Below are 16,860 nucleotides of genomic sequence, written 5' to 3' on the forward strand. Positions count from 1 at the left end.
GGAAATAAGGATCACTCCGTAAAATAATGCACTACTAATTTACGGACGCATTACGAAAAAGTGGATTTTTTTCTCAAGAGAAGTAATATTTCAGCCAACCAGTATTAAAGGCAGACATGTGCGGTTTTGCTCCATTATGCAGGAAAGAGCTGTAATGGATTGTGCACTTTTATGGCTTTCACTAGTGATTTCCAACCTACCAATTTTTAACATTTTTGCTACTTAAATTATACACCTTCAATAAACGTTTCACAAGCTGCCGTTCCAGTAAATGGTAGCCAATGCTTCGTACTTTGTATTGCACTTTACTGGATTAAAATCCATGCGGTATTTATTGAAATACAGCAAATCAAAGTTTGAGAAATAAAATCCCCATAGGGAGCCCATACAAATAATTGCGTACGTAATTCTAATTGGAAGAATGTGGCACCGGTGATAGCCGAAGTTTCCGAGTGTTTCCGCGTGAACCTGCTGCTGATGAGGACGAAGAAAGTGGTTCTGGGCAACCGTATATACTGATTTCGATTTTCCATGTGTTTTTTGATTGGAGGGTGTTGGATTACGATGGAAATATGGTCCTTTTATAAAAGGTAAATCGCCATCTAACACTGCTCAGAATTCAGCATTACAATCACCCTGGGCTTCAAGGCATCCCCCTGCATCAATGCAAGTATAGTTTGAAGGTGAGCAGATTGTTGTCTTGCGCGGAATTGCAAAATAAGGTTCAAGGTTGAGCATAATCTTTTCAAAAGTGGAGACTGGCATGTGATACCAACCTTACATGGCTTCACACTTATCTGTTGTTATATTCTGGTGTATTTATTGCTGTTTTGATCCATTTTATAGCAGCTTCAGTGATTGTAATTTTGATCAGAAACTATTTATAATTTCTCTTTGTAGTATAGTGATGTCATTGTGTTATATAATAATCATCATCCTTAGTGCTTACAATGTGACAAATACAGCTAAACAGTGTCCAAACAAATCTATTTTAAAAATAATGTTGCTCTTACATTGTGTTATCTGATTGCCATGTTTCCGAAGTACGTGTTAATTGTGACTTGTGATGTCATTACTTGCCATTTATAAAATATTACTGATTTTTCTAGTTAGTTATCCTTGAAAATGCATTAGGTACCTGTGTATACTTAGATTACACAATACACAGAGTTTTATTTGTGAATCGCTTGCTTTATTCATGTAATATTCTGAGTGGTCAGTCTACAAAGAAGTGGTCACTTTTGAGAGGTTTTACTTAGTTAATATGCTGTTCTTCATAAAATAGATATGTGGTGAAAATTTCATGTCGTTATTAGTTTCCTATCTAGATTTATGACACTTTGAATATTGTGTTTGGTGCCATGCAATATACATAAAAAGCATTGAAGTGCTGTACACAAAAATCATCACACTGTCAACTTCTTTTCCTTATATATTTTGATAGGAACCACTGATTGAGGTGGGGTTTGCACTAAAATGACCCTGACAAAATGCACAATATTTGTCATACCAATGAATGTATGGAATGTTAATTATTTAATTTTGTTGGAAATCTCTACTTTCACATAGGAAACATATTGGAAATTTTGATTGACTGTGAATATTGTGTCATGCATTTGAACAAAAAGATTTTGAAATATTTTTAGTGGGTCAAGCAGTGCTACAAATGAGCCAAACGTCAAGACCATGTGTAATTGCATCCATGAGATAATTATTAAAGATTTGGCTGTTGATATTTAGCCGGTCATTGCAATTTAAAAAAAAAACTTAGAAAAAGTCGTGACACAAAAAGGTTTAAGAAACGAAGAAAAAGGTGTGACGAAACCTAGACTCGAACCCACACACTCAGGTGTGGAGTACCAACGCTCTACCACTGTACCACCGGTGCTTGCCGGCTACTCTTCTTGTTTTTGTACTATTTAAATGTACCAAATATAAAATACTATATAGTCTAGCACTAGTGAAAAAGAAACCAAAGCTGAACCCGACCCTAACCCTAACGCTAACCTGACGTTTGCCTGTTAAACGTAATGATGGCTTTCACTGTCTGTATGAAGGTAAGTTTTTGGGTGAGTTCGAGGCAAGCTAGGGTTGGCCTGGCTTCACTGGGACGCTCGCTTCACTTGCTCCAACCCTAGCTCGCCTCGAACTCACCCAAAAACTTACCTTCATACAACTAGTGTGTTTGATACTAGAGTTATAGGTGATACTTCCCATCAAACGACCGGCTAAATAAATATTTGCACCGTGGCCGGTGACCGGCTAAATATCCACTTCGTAAATGACTGTTTTTAAGTATCAGCCAGCTCAACGTATACTATTATAATAGCTTGTCCTGAGTAGCAAGTATTTTGGATGATGCTGCCTGTGCACAGTGTTGGGAGTAACCGCGTTACGTAATATTATTACTTTTGTGGTAACTAAGTAATATAACGAAATACGCTATAAAAACGGGTAATATAACTCAAGTTACTTTACTTACAAATGTAACGCGTTACCTAAGTAATATAGTTACTGTAATGAGTCTAATATTATGTAATATTATTACTATAAGTAACGAAGTTACTAATCTCGTTAGTTATCCTCTGAGTAATGCCTAGCCACAACAAAGTAACGAAGCCTACTGAATGAAGCCTATTCACCAGCTTCTTACTTATAACCAAGATTTGCACATTGTCCAACAGCGCAATCATGTCACGTGATAAAGTGGTAGTTTCACACATGACAGCTTAAGGCTGTGAACACAAAGTAATATAATATGTAATATTATTATAGTTACTTTATTATATGGGTAATATGTAATTGTAACTAAATAGTTTAGTTGCAAGTAATATGTAATATGTAACTAGTTACTTTTACAAAGTAACTTGCCCAACACTGCATGTGCCTGTGCAGCCTTAGTCCATGCAGAGAGAATATTTTTGGCTTAATTTTGCATGGTGCTGGGCCGGGAACATTAGATAAGTGCGCCTAATTACTAACTCCGGACACTTCAAATACTTTGCATAATTATGTATAACTATGTACACTCTGTCAGATATCATGACAACATATAAAACAATAAGCTATAATAAAGTCAAGCAGGAAGTGGGACAATGGGTGTGGAGGGGAGGAGTGGATACAGGGTGGACAGGGAGAAGTGGGGACTGGTAGCTACTATAGAGGCACAGTTTGATGATTGAATGAAACCAAGAGTTCATAATACAAGTAAGGGAGATCCCTTACTTATATTATGAACTCTTGATGAAACCATTAGTACATGTGTAGTTCATGAATGGCTGAGGGGATGGTATTACTTTCATCTCTGGCAAGAAACTATCAGTAACTGAAAGAATTTGATGATAATGTTGAAGACCCTGAAGGTGCGCAAATTGGGTTGGATGAGGTGTTGGGGTGAAAGGAAATGGTTGCTGATGTGCAGAGTAAAATGATGTATCAAAGTTACTAGTAAGCAGGGGGAATAAGATCAATAAAACTGTTCTTAACCATAGGCTGAAAACAAATTGGAGAATTCAATGTGTGGTGAAGTTCTTGATAACTAGAGTTTCCCAGATGATGTAGTCATCCATTAGCTGAAGTGCCAGTAGCAATATTCTCAGCAACTAGGGGTACTACATTTGGTCCAACTGTCTGCTCCTCAGCAGTAGCAATGGTTTCATCAAGCAACTCTGAATCAGTTGGCCCTTGCTTCCCATTCACAGCAACTGCTTGAGCAACCGTGTGTATGAATTGTCCATAACCAGTGTTGGGAAAGTTACTTTTTAAATGTAACTAATTACATATTACATATTACTTGCAACTGAACTATTTAGTTACAGTTACATATTATCCATAAAATAAAGTAACTATAATAATATTACTTTGTGTCACAAAGGTTAAGGTGGTAGTTTCACAAGGCTGTCACGTGTGAAACTACCACCTTATCACGAGACTTGATTGTGCTGTTGCACTGCTTGAAGGTTCTTAGTTTACTAATTTGTTAAGATGCCTTACTGTAGTTATACTGATAGTAAAGTGTCAGTAAACTTAAGTATATGGAACATAATTATTTTACTAAGTTTTAAACTCTCAGTAAAACATCAGTGAATGCGGGTTTACTGAAAAACTACTAAAATACCAAACAATTAACTGTTCCATATACTGGGGATATACCACTGTAGTAAACTAAGATACTTCAAGCAGTGTTGGACAATGTGCAAATCTTGGTTATAAGTAAGAAGCTGGTGAATAAGCTTCATTCAGTAGGCTTCATTACTTCGTTGTGGCTAGGCGTTACTCAGGAGATAACTAACGAGATTAGTTACTTCGTTACTTGTAGTAATAATATTTCGTAATATTAGACTCGTTACAGTAACTATATTACTTAGGTAACGCGTTACGTTTGTAAGTAAGTTATATTACCTGTTTTTATAGCGTATTTCGTTATATTACTTAGGTACCACAAAAGCTGGTAATAATATTACATAACGCGTTACTCCCAACACTGTCCATAACAACTTCATGGGGATCTGCGTCTTCAGATTCCAAAGGCACAAACTCAACTGTAAGTGAAGAAAACCTATTGTTGACGGGAACCGCAAAATGACAACTACCACAAGACACTGTAGTATCATAAGACACTGGTTAGTATCACAAAACACTGGTTATATTAGTACCACAAGACACTGGCTAGTACCAAAAGACACTGTGGTATCATAAGACACTGTAGTAGCAGTCTAGCAGCAGTGTTGGGCAAATTACTTTGTAAAAGTAACTAGTTACATATTACTTGCAACTGAACTATTTAGTTACAGTTACATATTACCCATAAAATAAAGTAACTATAATAATATTACATATTATATTACTTTGTGTCCATAGCCTTAAGCTATCACGTGTGAAACTATCACGTGACATGATTGCGTTGCTGGACAGTGTGCAAATAGTAAGAAGCTGGTGAATAAGCTGGTGAATAAGCTTCATTCAGTAGGATTCGTTACTTCGTTGTGGTTAGGCGTTACTAACGAGATTAGTAACTTCATTACTTGTAATAATATTACGTTGTATTAGACTCGTTACAGTAACTATATTACTTAGGTAACGCGTTACATTTGTAAGAAAGTATCTTGAGTTATATGACCTGTTTTTATAGCGTATTTCGTTATATTACTTAGTTACCACAAAAGTAATAATATTACATAACGCGTTACTCCCAACATGGGTAGCAGACATGGAAGCCAGACACTGCTGCTGCCAACTTGGGGGATTCAAATACTTTTTGATTTGATGTCATGTCTCCAAAACTATCTACAGCATTTACTTGAAATTTTATCATGTGATTAACGCTTCATGTACGATGATAGCTAGTATGGTCTGGCTAAAAAAAGTAGTCCTGCATGCTAGCTTTAGTTTAATTTTCTAAATGAGGTGAAAGCAAAAAGTTCAAGCAAAAGTCACAAAAGTAACTAGTAACGTAACTTTAGTCACCTTTTAAATAGTAACTAACTATTACGAACAAAGTTACATGCATGTATAATTGCCACAAAGCACTCCTTGTGGCACTAAGGGCTCCTGTGTGTACATGAAAGGGTGCAGGATGTTTGCAATGGTCAGATAACAGTGCAGAATGTGAGGTCAAGAAGAAAAGATTCTATCTAACACTCTAGCCTATTTTGTTTCAGTACAGTCTAGCAGAGCTGCTTTAATGAGATCTTTCTGCAATATTTTTTTAGGGATTTTGATTATTCTAGTCACACAACCAATCTCAAAGTTTACTCAATGTACGTGGTAGTCTCATCACTTTTGTTGCATCCCCATGCTTAAATAATCCTCACCATAGAAAAAAGCTTCTTTTCCAATATATACTAATAATTATCTACTCTAGACAACTTTCCCTCTGTGATTTCATGATCACATATAATATATCTGGTGGTAGTCGCATCTCATACCCAGGTCAGACCCTTTTGTATTTGTGTGGAGGAGAAAAGGGATACACCAACAGCTAGAGCTATATAGCTCTCACAAATATTATTTCCCAAAACTATTCAAGATTAAAACTCCTTATCATTGCAATTGAGGCCACCATGCACATTAGATATCTTTCATATCAGCGCTGTAACTTTTTAATTTATTTCTGTGATTATTAAACGTCAAGTAAACTAATTCCTGCCTATTATGGCAAACAATAAAGAACAGCTATATGCATGTATATAGCATATACATCATTATGCCCAGCATAATTGTACTACAATATATAGCTACATCACTACATTAGAGTTTTCAATAAGTAATTACTAAGCAATGCATTATACTGAGTGCACTATAGAATGCAAGTACAAGTCCTATGGTGCTGGCTCCAGTTGTACTTCATTGGATGGTTTATCAGATCTAAACTGTAATAGCAAAAGGCAATTGTTACTGTATATACTGTGTTGTATTGACAACAATGTGCTATAACCATTTCAAAAGTCAATTCAGTAAGTAGCTATATGTATAGACATATCACACAGCTTTGAGACATTAGAGCTGTAGTCCAGGCACAGTTCTAATGAGGTTTCACCAACCAGTCAAATTTTAAAATGAAAATATCTAATGTATTATTCTCTAATTGAACAGTTGATGGAATCTGAAGCCAGAATTCTTACTCTGGGCTAATTAAGTGAATGACTAAATAAATTATCTATTGTAAAATTTACCCTCATAAAAAGCTTTGATGAAAAATAATAAAGTCACTCAAAACTGCTTCCCTGGCACCTTCAAGAGTATTAGCACCTCTAAAAATAATTATTGCATTCTGACCTCCTTGTTTCACTTCTTTGATCCCTGATCAAACTTAAAATTCCTAAACTTTCCTTGTATAGCATAAAAGATTAAACAAAAGTATAGACTATTAAAATTGGACTAACAAAGCTGAATATAAAATGTGGAAATAAGTACAACTTCAAATGACATACATAAAAATACTATAGCTAGTTGCTCCACTCAAATACGTAAAACTGTCTGCTGAATGGGCTCTACAATGCATTATGGTCACTACAGTAGCAGCTGGTAGGGCAAAAAGCACTTTTTTGTGACTATAAGCTCTTTTTGTAAAGTGCAGGTGTAAAGTAATATTTAATGTACATTAAAACCACATACCACTGTTAGCTCCCCAGTGAGTGCTTTGATTTCTGAATTCAGTTTCTCTATTCTTTTCTGGTAACTTTCTTCCATAAACATTACATAATGAGAATCACTTTTGTCACTGTTATCTAGACTATGTAGACCTTTTGGATCATGGTAGACTTTGTACATCTATATGCAATAAAGTGGTAAAAAATTAATAGTTCACTTTACAATGGATGCAGTATGGGCCATTTGGGGCCAATGTCTTTATCCCCTTAGTTATAGCAGCTATTAAGGTGAATGGCAAATATACACAGCATTCACATGCAGAGAATCTGTGTTTACACCAATCATTAAGGCAGATTTCCAAGGTATTCTACCCATGACCTTTCTTTACCAGGTAACTACGCCAAAGAATTTTATAGGTATGTAACTAATTGACATACACTATAATAGAGCAGTAAACTAATGAACTAATACTCTGTGTTTGGATTTTGATTCAAGTTAAAGTCATATAGCAAGACCACAAAACATATGCTGGTCAGATGCAATAATGTCATCCATTAATTATAAAATTGAGTACACATTAACATTATAACCAGGGAAATTTTATTCCCTTATCTTTACCTAGATGTGTTCTTCCCCAGGTTCCCCTTGCCAGCACTGTCCTTGTAGTTACTTATCAGCGATTATTATAGTATCTGGCATAAGACATTTGGGTGTATGAATTTTGGTGGTCAGTTCAGCAGGGTGCTTTATACAATACTATTTGCAAATTACTTAATTATTAACTTAATTACAAAATTACTTACTTTTGAAGCAAACACTAAGCTAAGTATAAGAGTTATACTCAACAGTATAACACATCCAGATATTCCATATTGCAAATTGGGATAGTTCTGCAGCAATAGTACAACCGGTGTAAGTGCTATAGAAGTTATTACTGCTCCATAAATTGATGCAGCAATGAAACGAGACTCATTCAGAGTAGTATATTTCACTTTTCGTGTTTCAAATGCAAGGAATAGTCCAGCTAAGAGGACAAATCCTTTGTAAGCAAGAAGAACTGGCAACCAAACCAAATTATCTGATGTACAAACTCCGGTGATTACAGGTAAGTCATTCTCCTGTAAAAGATAATATAACTTCATATGAATTAAATAAATTTTTGACAATTACATTTTGCCCATCATTTTCTTCTTCTCTTCTTCTCAAAATAGTATTTGGTAAAACTGTTGGTGGGATCAAAATGACAATATCAACTGTGATAAGCAGTCCGATTATTGCAAACAAATAAATGTCTTTAATTGCCTATAAAAGAGTAAAATCACAGTTGCAAGGTTTTAGTGCATCAATCTATCAATGATCTATACTTACTAATTTAGCATTGGGTTTAGAATGGCTAAAAATGTAATATATCCTCCACGTTTTGGCAAAAATTGTCCCAAACAGCAGACTAAATCCGAACACTACCAACCATACTCTTGTCTGACACAGACGATCAACTGTTAAAAATGATGCCATATTTTCATCCACTCCGAACAAAATCACTGTTATGTAAAATATAACTGCTCCAGCTATAATCATCACATTGACATATGGGCTGGTAAGCTTCACTAGCCTAAATGTGCGAAACAAGTTCATGGTATCTAAACAATAGTTGCATTATAGCCTTACTTTTGTTCTCTGAACCACAAGTTAAAAATGAGGCACACAAAAGCAAACATTATTCCAAGAATAGACAATGAAGTATAAGTCGCCAACAATGGTAGAACAATATAACTATATTCTTCATCTACTGTAACTGCACCTATTCACAGATAAACAAAGTATGCAGAATGAAGAAGTGAGCTAAATAATATTGTTATGATATTTGTATTGTTTAATTCGCATGTTTGCCAATATACTTAGCAATTGATATTTTTGCACTAATATATGCTTCATGCAACTGTGGTTTCTGCATTGATGGTGATAATTACACAGTGATGTTATCATAGTCATCTTTGTACACAGCTGTGCATGTACTTAAATTGGTCGTAGAATGATGTAAACAAATTGCTATTGTACGTGTATTTACCGTGCATATGTAATCATTCATTGCATTCTAACTGTCTGCTTACCTACAGCTAATGCTATCAAAAGCTATTATATTTACTTCTACAGAATTGTTAAGGAATAATACCTCTCATATCATGATAAAAATAACTTCCACACAGTTTTAATATAGTTGATACTATTCCATAATCATTTCTCTTTTATGTTGGATGCAATCAGCATTGTGCTGACTTTCCAATTGTAATAGTCTAACCTTGGAACACAGTACTACTACTCTCTCCATCTTGAAATACAAGCATATCTGTTTCCAGTCTCCCAAACTGCATTTTAGTTAAGTTTCCTTGGTTATCACCTACAAAACATAATAATTTGAGTGTCTGTAAACAGGAATGCATAACTAACGCCTGTACTGAATCAGTCGAACTCTTCCTGGCCTGTCACCATTACTGCGAAAAGAGACTTTACCCTATAATAATTATTTTTAACATGGTGCACATCAATAATGGATAGATGTTTTGCATCCATAGAAAAGGGATTCAAAGAATACACTTACAGTTAATCCAAAGAAATTCACTTTCAATGCTTCTTCATAGATGAGTTGAGACATCTTCCTATTCTCATATGTAAAATTCCTCAGTGTTACACCATTGGGTAGCTTAGAGGCTGTGCTGTTAAGAGCAAGTGCTGCTGTCCAAATGGCATCAAAGACATATGCACTGTCCTCCAACTGAGATGGAACACTGGAATTTTCATTATAATACAAAGCAAAGTCATTCCATGTCTACAGAAAGACATTATAAATGAACTTTTACTGAGTGGCTACATACTTAGCATTATAAAAAATAAATACATGAGTGACATTGTAAGCTTAAGATATGTTTAACAGGTACCACTGTATATATTTTCTCTTGGTAATAATATATATATACACACACATGTGATCTGGCTATATAGCGAGGGACTACTGAACATGCCATTATTCTTACTATGTTTCCCACATTCAGCTTGTCTTTATCTTTGGTGTCAATTCTGGGATAATGATCAAATACTAAAGCAGTCTCCACTATAGCTTCTAATTCTTTTCTTATGGATGGATTGTTAGCTGCACATCCAGCATTCAGCCAATCATCTGTGTACCAGTTGAAAAGCATCAATTGATAGGTAGGATGGACCATCTCCAATTGCAGTGCCTTTTACAAATGAAAAACAAAATTGCTAATACTACTGTCTACTGTCAGTACATTTAAATATGCAATCATAGTGCATGAAGTAGGTAGACACTACTGTTAAATTGATTATACAAGTGTATGTAAGGAAATTCTGTCTTTGAGTAGGGATCATAGCAATGAAACAAGAGAAGGTATTTCCTGCAGCAATCAAGTGGATGTTTAATTTCTACTTCAGTCATATTATGTAGAGTATAGCCATTAACTGAAGTAGGGATTAAATGTCTACTAGTATAGCTGCAGGTGTAGATGACTTCCTTTTATTTTTATGATCCCTACTCAAATTTCTAATTTTCCTTGTACTTGTTTTATTTTATGACTAGTGAACCAATGCATACATCATGAAAGGAAAGAATGGTGCTAGCCTAACATAGTGACTTAACATGTGCCCTCACAGGCGGCGGAAAGGGGGGGCTAGGGGGCTAAATCCCCCCCTCAGAATGATATCACGTGAAATTATCCTTCTTGGAGTGTGGCTGAAAACAGCGATGAAGATCGAGATACTCTAATAGAGCAGTCACTCTAATAAGCAGTCACAGTATTAGAGCAGTGTGTAGTGAACTATATAGGGATTTTATGTAGTTTATCAGCTATAAATGCATAGCTGGTGAGGTGGGTAGCTATTCTCAGCTGGCTGTGACCTTTTTTTTTTGGTCTCACCTTACCAAGCCAGAGACAATGCAGATCATTTCCATAAGTCTGGTCAGCCCAGCCCCCCCTCATATCAACTACTTCCTCCACCCCTGTGTGCCCTGTATATCAATTACTGGAAATCATGGCTAAAACAAATACTACAATACTTGAGTACTCCTTAGGAATTTTGGTACTTGGATAGTAGTCAAATTAATACTTGAGTACTCATTAAGATCACTGGAAAGTGATGTGCATGGCCTTTCCACTTTGTTTTCAGCTTTGTTCCACCTGTTATGCATGTATGAAAAGTGTCTCTGCAGTCAATCCAGTCACTATGGAAATTATGGTCAATTCAGCTGGCACTGAAGCCATCAGGCATTATGATGCGAATCAATGCTTACATAATAGTTGAGAAAGAAATGAGACACAAAAAAGGTCAAAGGTAAGTCCATGAGACCGTGATGTATGCACATGAGCAAGGGCATGTCTTGGGCCAAAGCAATGTCGAACTGTGAAAAATCAAGCCCTAATTGTTAACCATATTTGAGTTATGCTTGGCTGAAGGCATCAGTTAATCAGTTAGTTGGCTTAGTTTGTGCAAAAATTGTGCTTTTCATGATAAAAGCATGAAACTTTGTACAGTAGTACATCATATATTACTTCATATTTTTGGATATAGGGCCATCCAAAATTTGACCTTTACAGCCATTTTTCTACTGAAAATTGGTCACTTTTGCCTTCATCTCCCTCAGGCATCAAGTAAATGTTTAAAATCTGCCATAGAATCAAAGATCTAATTCTAAGAAACAGCTTACATTTTGTTTGAAGTCAATAGCATGTTAAAGTTACAATCAGTGGTGATTTGTAGACCTGACCTACAGGGGATGGAGGCAAGTAGGGAACATGTTGTATGGCTGTAATATAAAGTAGAATTTCAGGGGGATCTGGGAGTGCAACCCCCAGAAGCAGTGCAGGATTTTTGCAATTTGAAGGCTTCAAAATAGCTTAAAATTTATGTTAAAAACATGGAAGATACTAAAAATAACAATGCCAATGTATACTGCAACTTTTCTCCAAGAGTTTCTAAAAGTTATTTTTCAGCAGGGAGAGGCCATGCCTCCCCCAGATCCCTATAGAATTGCTTATGGTTACAATTGTTTTAAGTTGTTGTACAGTGCTGTCATTTCATCAGCCCATGCACTTAATTGAATAAGGATGTGAGGCTTGTTTTCAATGCTTTAATGCTAAAATTTTTACCATTTAGACATGGTAATCCTTATAGATCATATATTCATTGCTATAGAAACTCATATGTTTATCTGTTGCTATGGAAATCTAATGACCTATTTGATTTAAAAGAATTCGAAATGCATGCTATAACATTACTTTATGCTAATTACATACTCACCATACACAGCACTTGTATTGCATGCTCCTGATACATGTTCAAGAAAATAATCCTGGCTGGAGAATTCTACATGAATAGGCAATATAACTAACTATACATGCATTGCTCCTATATTTACTGTAGTTCTTGCATACCATAATTATATAGATATATAATAAGGATCAAACCATTCAGAAAAAGCATTCGCAAATACTGTATTTACTCGATTAAACAACACAGCATTTACAACCTTAGTTCAAAAAAATCTATGTAGCGATTATCAACCACTACTCAATGCTCAAAAATGATGGTAAAGTCAAAATTGATTGTGGCACCACTCAAGTGCAGCTACTTAGGTGTTTAACCAAGGAAATACGGTAATTGACAGACTTTGTAAGTACTGCTTTGTAAGATGCATACAGTGGAATGTCAGTAGTTATCCAAACCTTTGGGGGCCACCTTGTGTAAGTTGTGTTCAGATGACTGAAGGATCCATACTCTGAAATTGTGTAAAAAATCACCTTTAAAGAATGTATTTAGCACTTTTGCAGACAATAAATTTTACGAAATAGCAACTGTGCCCTAATAGAACACTCACTACTCAAATAGAATGGTCATTTTTGGAATTCAGTTCACTGCAAGTTTGGATAATTGGAGTATGAATAATAACATTCCACTGTACATGAATATTCTAGCAAGTGTGCATGTAAAAATCATGATGGGTTGGTTTGCAGCATCTTGGAGATAACTTTGTACATAAAAGTCACATAATACTGAAATACTATTGTACATGCACTTTTGTGTCCTGTGAAAATTGTATGAATGCATAAATCTGTGCTATGACAACTGTAATGCCTGTAAAAACTTTCTACTAGTAAGTGAAACATTTTCAAGGGATTTCATTATTGCTCATGTACCAGTATATAGGCAATACTGAAGTTCTCAAGGTACATAAATTACCTGCTGGCACTCATTAAGTGTTCTACTAAAAACAGTTGTATATGTGAATTGAACAGATATGTAGAATTATATATGTGTATCTGCTCTCAACACTTCATGAGTAAAACTGGTTAAGAACAACAACAACAACAATGGTAGATCATTACTTTGCCTTCTTGATTATGTTAGCTAATGTATAACTTACTCTCAAACTATCCATTGCTAATGAAATATTTTCTCCTGTGTTAAAGGTATACTCCTTAATTATTTTCAAATTTGAATCATCAAGGTGACTCTTGAATTGCATTGAAAACTGCATATGTGGAAAACAGTATCACTTACAATAAAGGGTTGTATAGGGGTAGCTACTGTATATGAATTTCATATAGTGTGCAAATTTAATAAAATTACAACTAAATATATACAACATTTAGACAAGTAGCACAGTATGTGATAGTACACGTTTTAGTACTTGGGAAACATTGAGGATACATTTATCACCAAGAGGCAAAACTATAACAAGTGATTAAAATGTCTGTTTGGGACCTCCTGAATAATTTATGCACATTTGTGCACTGTACTTGACCATATTCAAAAAAATTCATTTTAAAACTTGTGGATTTAATTTTGGGCTTCAAAAATTTCATTAACCAAGTGCTGAGCCATATTTTAAGTTAGACCATGCATGCACTGCATAGGCAGCTGCAGGATTTTTGGTGACTGGTTTCTGATCAGGAGCATAGCTAGACTTTTGGTAAAGACCAAAAAAAAGTAGCTGCTTGCTGAGAATAACTGCCCTCCACTAACTATATATTGATATAAAGTACATAAAAAATCCTTATTTATAGCTACACAGCTTGCTACACTGCTTGCTACACTGCTTCTCTGAATACTGTGACTGATTTATTAGAGTGATTGACTGATCTGAACGTATTGTGCTTATGTAAATCAATGCAAAATATATTTTTAATTGGTTGAATATACTTGATCAGCTTCTGGAAAACTCAGAAACCCCCTGGAGCCACCCCTGCACTGCCTGAACAAATCCTTTTTGTTTGGTCTATAACTAGATATACTTGCCTAAGAGTATACTTACAAATGTGAATATGTTCTCTGATTGTGTTAGTAAAGCAATTCTGGACCATCCAAATTCCTTCATGGCTGCTGTTATTCCTACAGCAATTTCTGCATCACTTGACACTGTTCTTAGAAATAGTGGAAATAACTTGTCATTAGAAAGACGAGGTGATGAAGATCCTGGTGATATCTAGAGTAAAAATTGTAAACGATTTCAGCCACGTATGATACTATATTTTGGGAAAACTGTGGCATATATTACTTGACAACAAATCATGAGATACATAAAGCAGATTGGTAAAATATGTACAAGTGCAAGGAAAAATTATATACTTTTAAGTTTAATTAGGAATGAAAAGTAGTGAAAGAAATAATTAAGGGAGGTCACCTACACCTGCAAATATACTAGTGGAGATTTAATCCCTAATTCAGTCATGCATGGGTATAGGGATTAAATGTCCACTTGTATTTATGAAGGAAGCCATCATGTGCTACCATGAATTGACACCCTGCAATGTCAACAAAGAGAAATGGGACACAAAGGTAAATCCAAGATGCATGCATTGTACAGTGTGCATTCTGCAGTATGCCAAAAGGCACATGTCAGGTTGAAGCAACATCGAACAATGAATAAAATCAAGCCCAAAGCTTTAGCCATTACTGAGTCATGCTGATCTGAAGGCATCAGTCAGTCAGTTAGTCAGTCATGCAGTCAGTTAGACAGTCGGCCAGTAAGTCGGTCAGTCACTTATTCAATCAGTCAACAGAAAATTCCACTGATTGAAATTTCATAACAACCTATTGGAAGCATTTCAGGTTGTACTGAAAGCATTTTTGGGTTTGGTTATATCTAACCAATACTACCAAGGTGCCATGAAGATATTGTGATGCTGGTTTCTGGTCAATATTTTTTTGAGAAAGTGCAAACATCCATGATCCCTAATATCCAGCACTATTGTACTGTATGATAGATATGGTTACAATTAAAGCATATATATAGAGGCTGACAGGAAACAAATTCATTGTTGGCAAAGTTACTATGATCATGATGAGGTGGCTGATAGGAATCATGGCAGGAAGTACATACATGAACAGCTTATTGCATAACACCATTAATTTAAGAAGATCATGGGTTACACATCAGAAGCCATATTTATAAAAAGTTCATTACAATGTTACTAAACTTTTGTAGAATTTCATCAGTTATTGTGGTGAATGGTTCAATTCTAATTAAGTTACATGTGGGTAACGCATGCATTTCTATGAATTAGATTGTTCACAAAGGAGTCAGCATATAAGGGTGTGAGAAAGTGTTAAGCAAGGACAGTACAACTATACCCATGTATAACACTTGAATGGGGTCATTTCCTGGGACATGTATCTATATCTATTCACAAGATATATCTGCAGGATTGAGGCTGCTTACATGCATGGATGTTCTCTTTCTGCAACTTTTCAAACATACATAATGTAACATCTTTAAACAGGCTGTAGGACCAGGTGTCCTACAGACCTTCAGCACTTGTGCTGTAAAGCCTTAATAAATAAAACAATACATCGCTTAGCTATTTATGATATTGGCTTTTGTCGTACTTAATGTCCTTCTTATGCTTAACTGCAATTCTTCTGATTATTTTCACATGTACTTTCATTATCACATCAGTGTCAGCAAGTGAACTGCCAAAAGTAGGACTCATTACTTAGCTGCTGGTTATAGAAGGTGCACTATATGCCCATGGCCAATAACTCCCATTTCATTTATTTGCTTATATGATCAAGATAGTAGTTTGCACACTTCTGTTTACTACACACATGCACACGCACACACACACACATGCCCACACACAACACACACACCTTAATTATTTATTTGAGAGATTTTAGTTGCAAGGGGCTAAATTTTTTATTCTATATGAGGATGAACATACTTGTACCAGGTTCCAGTTGTGTGCAAGCTCAGCAACAGGTTCAGTGGCAACGGAACAATCTGCACCAATCAGCATTATTTGGTCATCATCCGATGAAGTTGTAACTTGATCAATAAAGCTGTACAGACTAGATGATGCTTCACACTATATAAATACAATTATTATTTAGCTAAATACAAGCCGTAGTGAAATTTATGGCATATATGTACGGATTATACATACCGTAGTAGATGACTACCTCAAGAAGTAGCTATATAGCTCGGCTATCTAGCTGCAAAATTGATAAAGTATGCTCACCTTTGAATTGTTAAGTGCTATAGTAAATCCGTACTGGAGAGACGAGTCATCGTTGACAGTTTGCAAAGCGTAATTCAGAGTAGATAGGTACCCTGAATTATCGATTCTTCCATCTTGCGAGTCCCCCGTGGAGATCAGCACACCGAGGCGTACAGTCTCTTTTCCCGCTATTCCAGTAGTTAAAAATCTAACGCTACTCATGATCAATGCAAGCAACCAAAATCTTCTGACTGAA

The 16,860-nt window shown here is 35.5% G+C and overlaps 1 protein-coding gene across 1 annotated transcript; it reads right to left on the reverse strand.

Annotated features, from left to right (window-relative positions):
* Positions 1–6,118: 6,118 nt before the first annotated feature.
* LOC136251061 (gamma-aminobutyric acid type B receptor subunit 2-like) lies at positions 6,119–16,860 on the reverse strand. The gene is made up of 15 exons (XM_066043438.1): positions 16,626–16,860; positions 16,329–16,472; positions 14,420–14,590; positions 13,529–13,636; positions 12,406–12,471; positions 10,125–10,328; positions 9,692–9,919; positions 9,541–9,604; positions 9,392–9,490; positions 8,761–8,893; positions 8,461–8,704; positions 8,263–8,394; positions 7,896–8,210; positions 7,117–7,272; positions 6,119–6,371 (listed from the first exon to the last, which is right to left on the reverse strand). Exons 1-15 carry the CDS (start codon positions 16,824–16,826, stop codon positions 6,321–6,323), a joined length of 2,316 nt encoding a protein of 771 aa, XP_065899510.1. The 5' UTR covers positions 16,827–16,860; the 3' UTR covers positions 6,119–6,320.

The sequence above is a fragment of the Dysidea avara genome, chromosome 3 (genome assembly GCF_963678975.1).
Source record: "Dysidea avara chromosome 3, odDysAvar1.4, whole genome shotgun sequence".
Taxonomy (NCBI): Eukaryota; Metazoa; Porifera; class Demospongiae; order Dictyoceratida; family Dysideidae; genus Dysidea; species Dysidea avara.

Bases quoted from the DNA above. Each gene is read 5' to 3' on its own strand.
- LOC136251061 (XM_066043438.1), bottom strand. From the start codon at position 16,826: ATGAGTAGCGTTAGATTTTTAACTACTGGAATAGCGGGAAAAGAGACT. The intron at 8,395-8,460 runs GTAAGTATAGAT...ACTCTTTTATAG, and splicing joins CTAAACCCAATGCTAAATTA to GCAATTAAAGACATTTATTT. The intron at 8,211-8,262 runs GTAATTGTCAAA...TATCTTTTACAG, and splicing joins AAGAAAATGATGGGCAAAAT to GAGAATGACTTACCTGTAAT.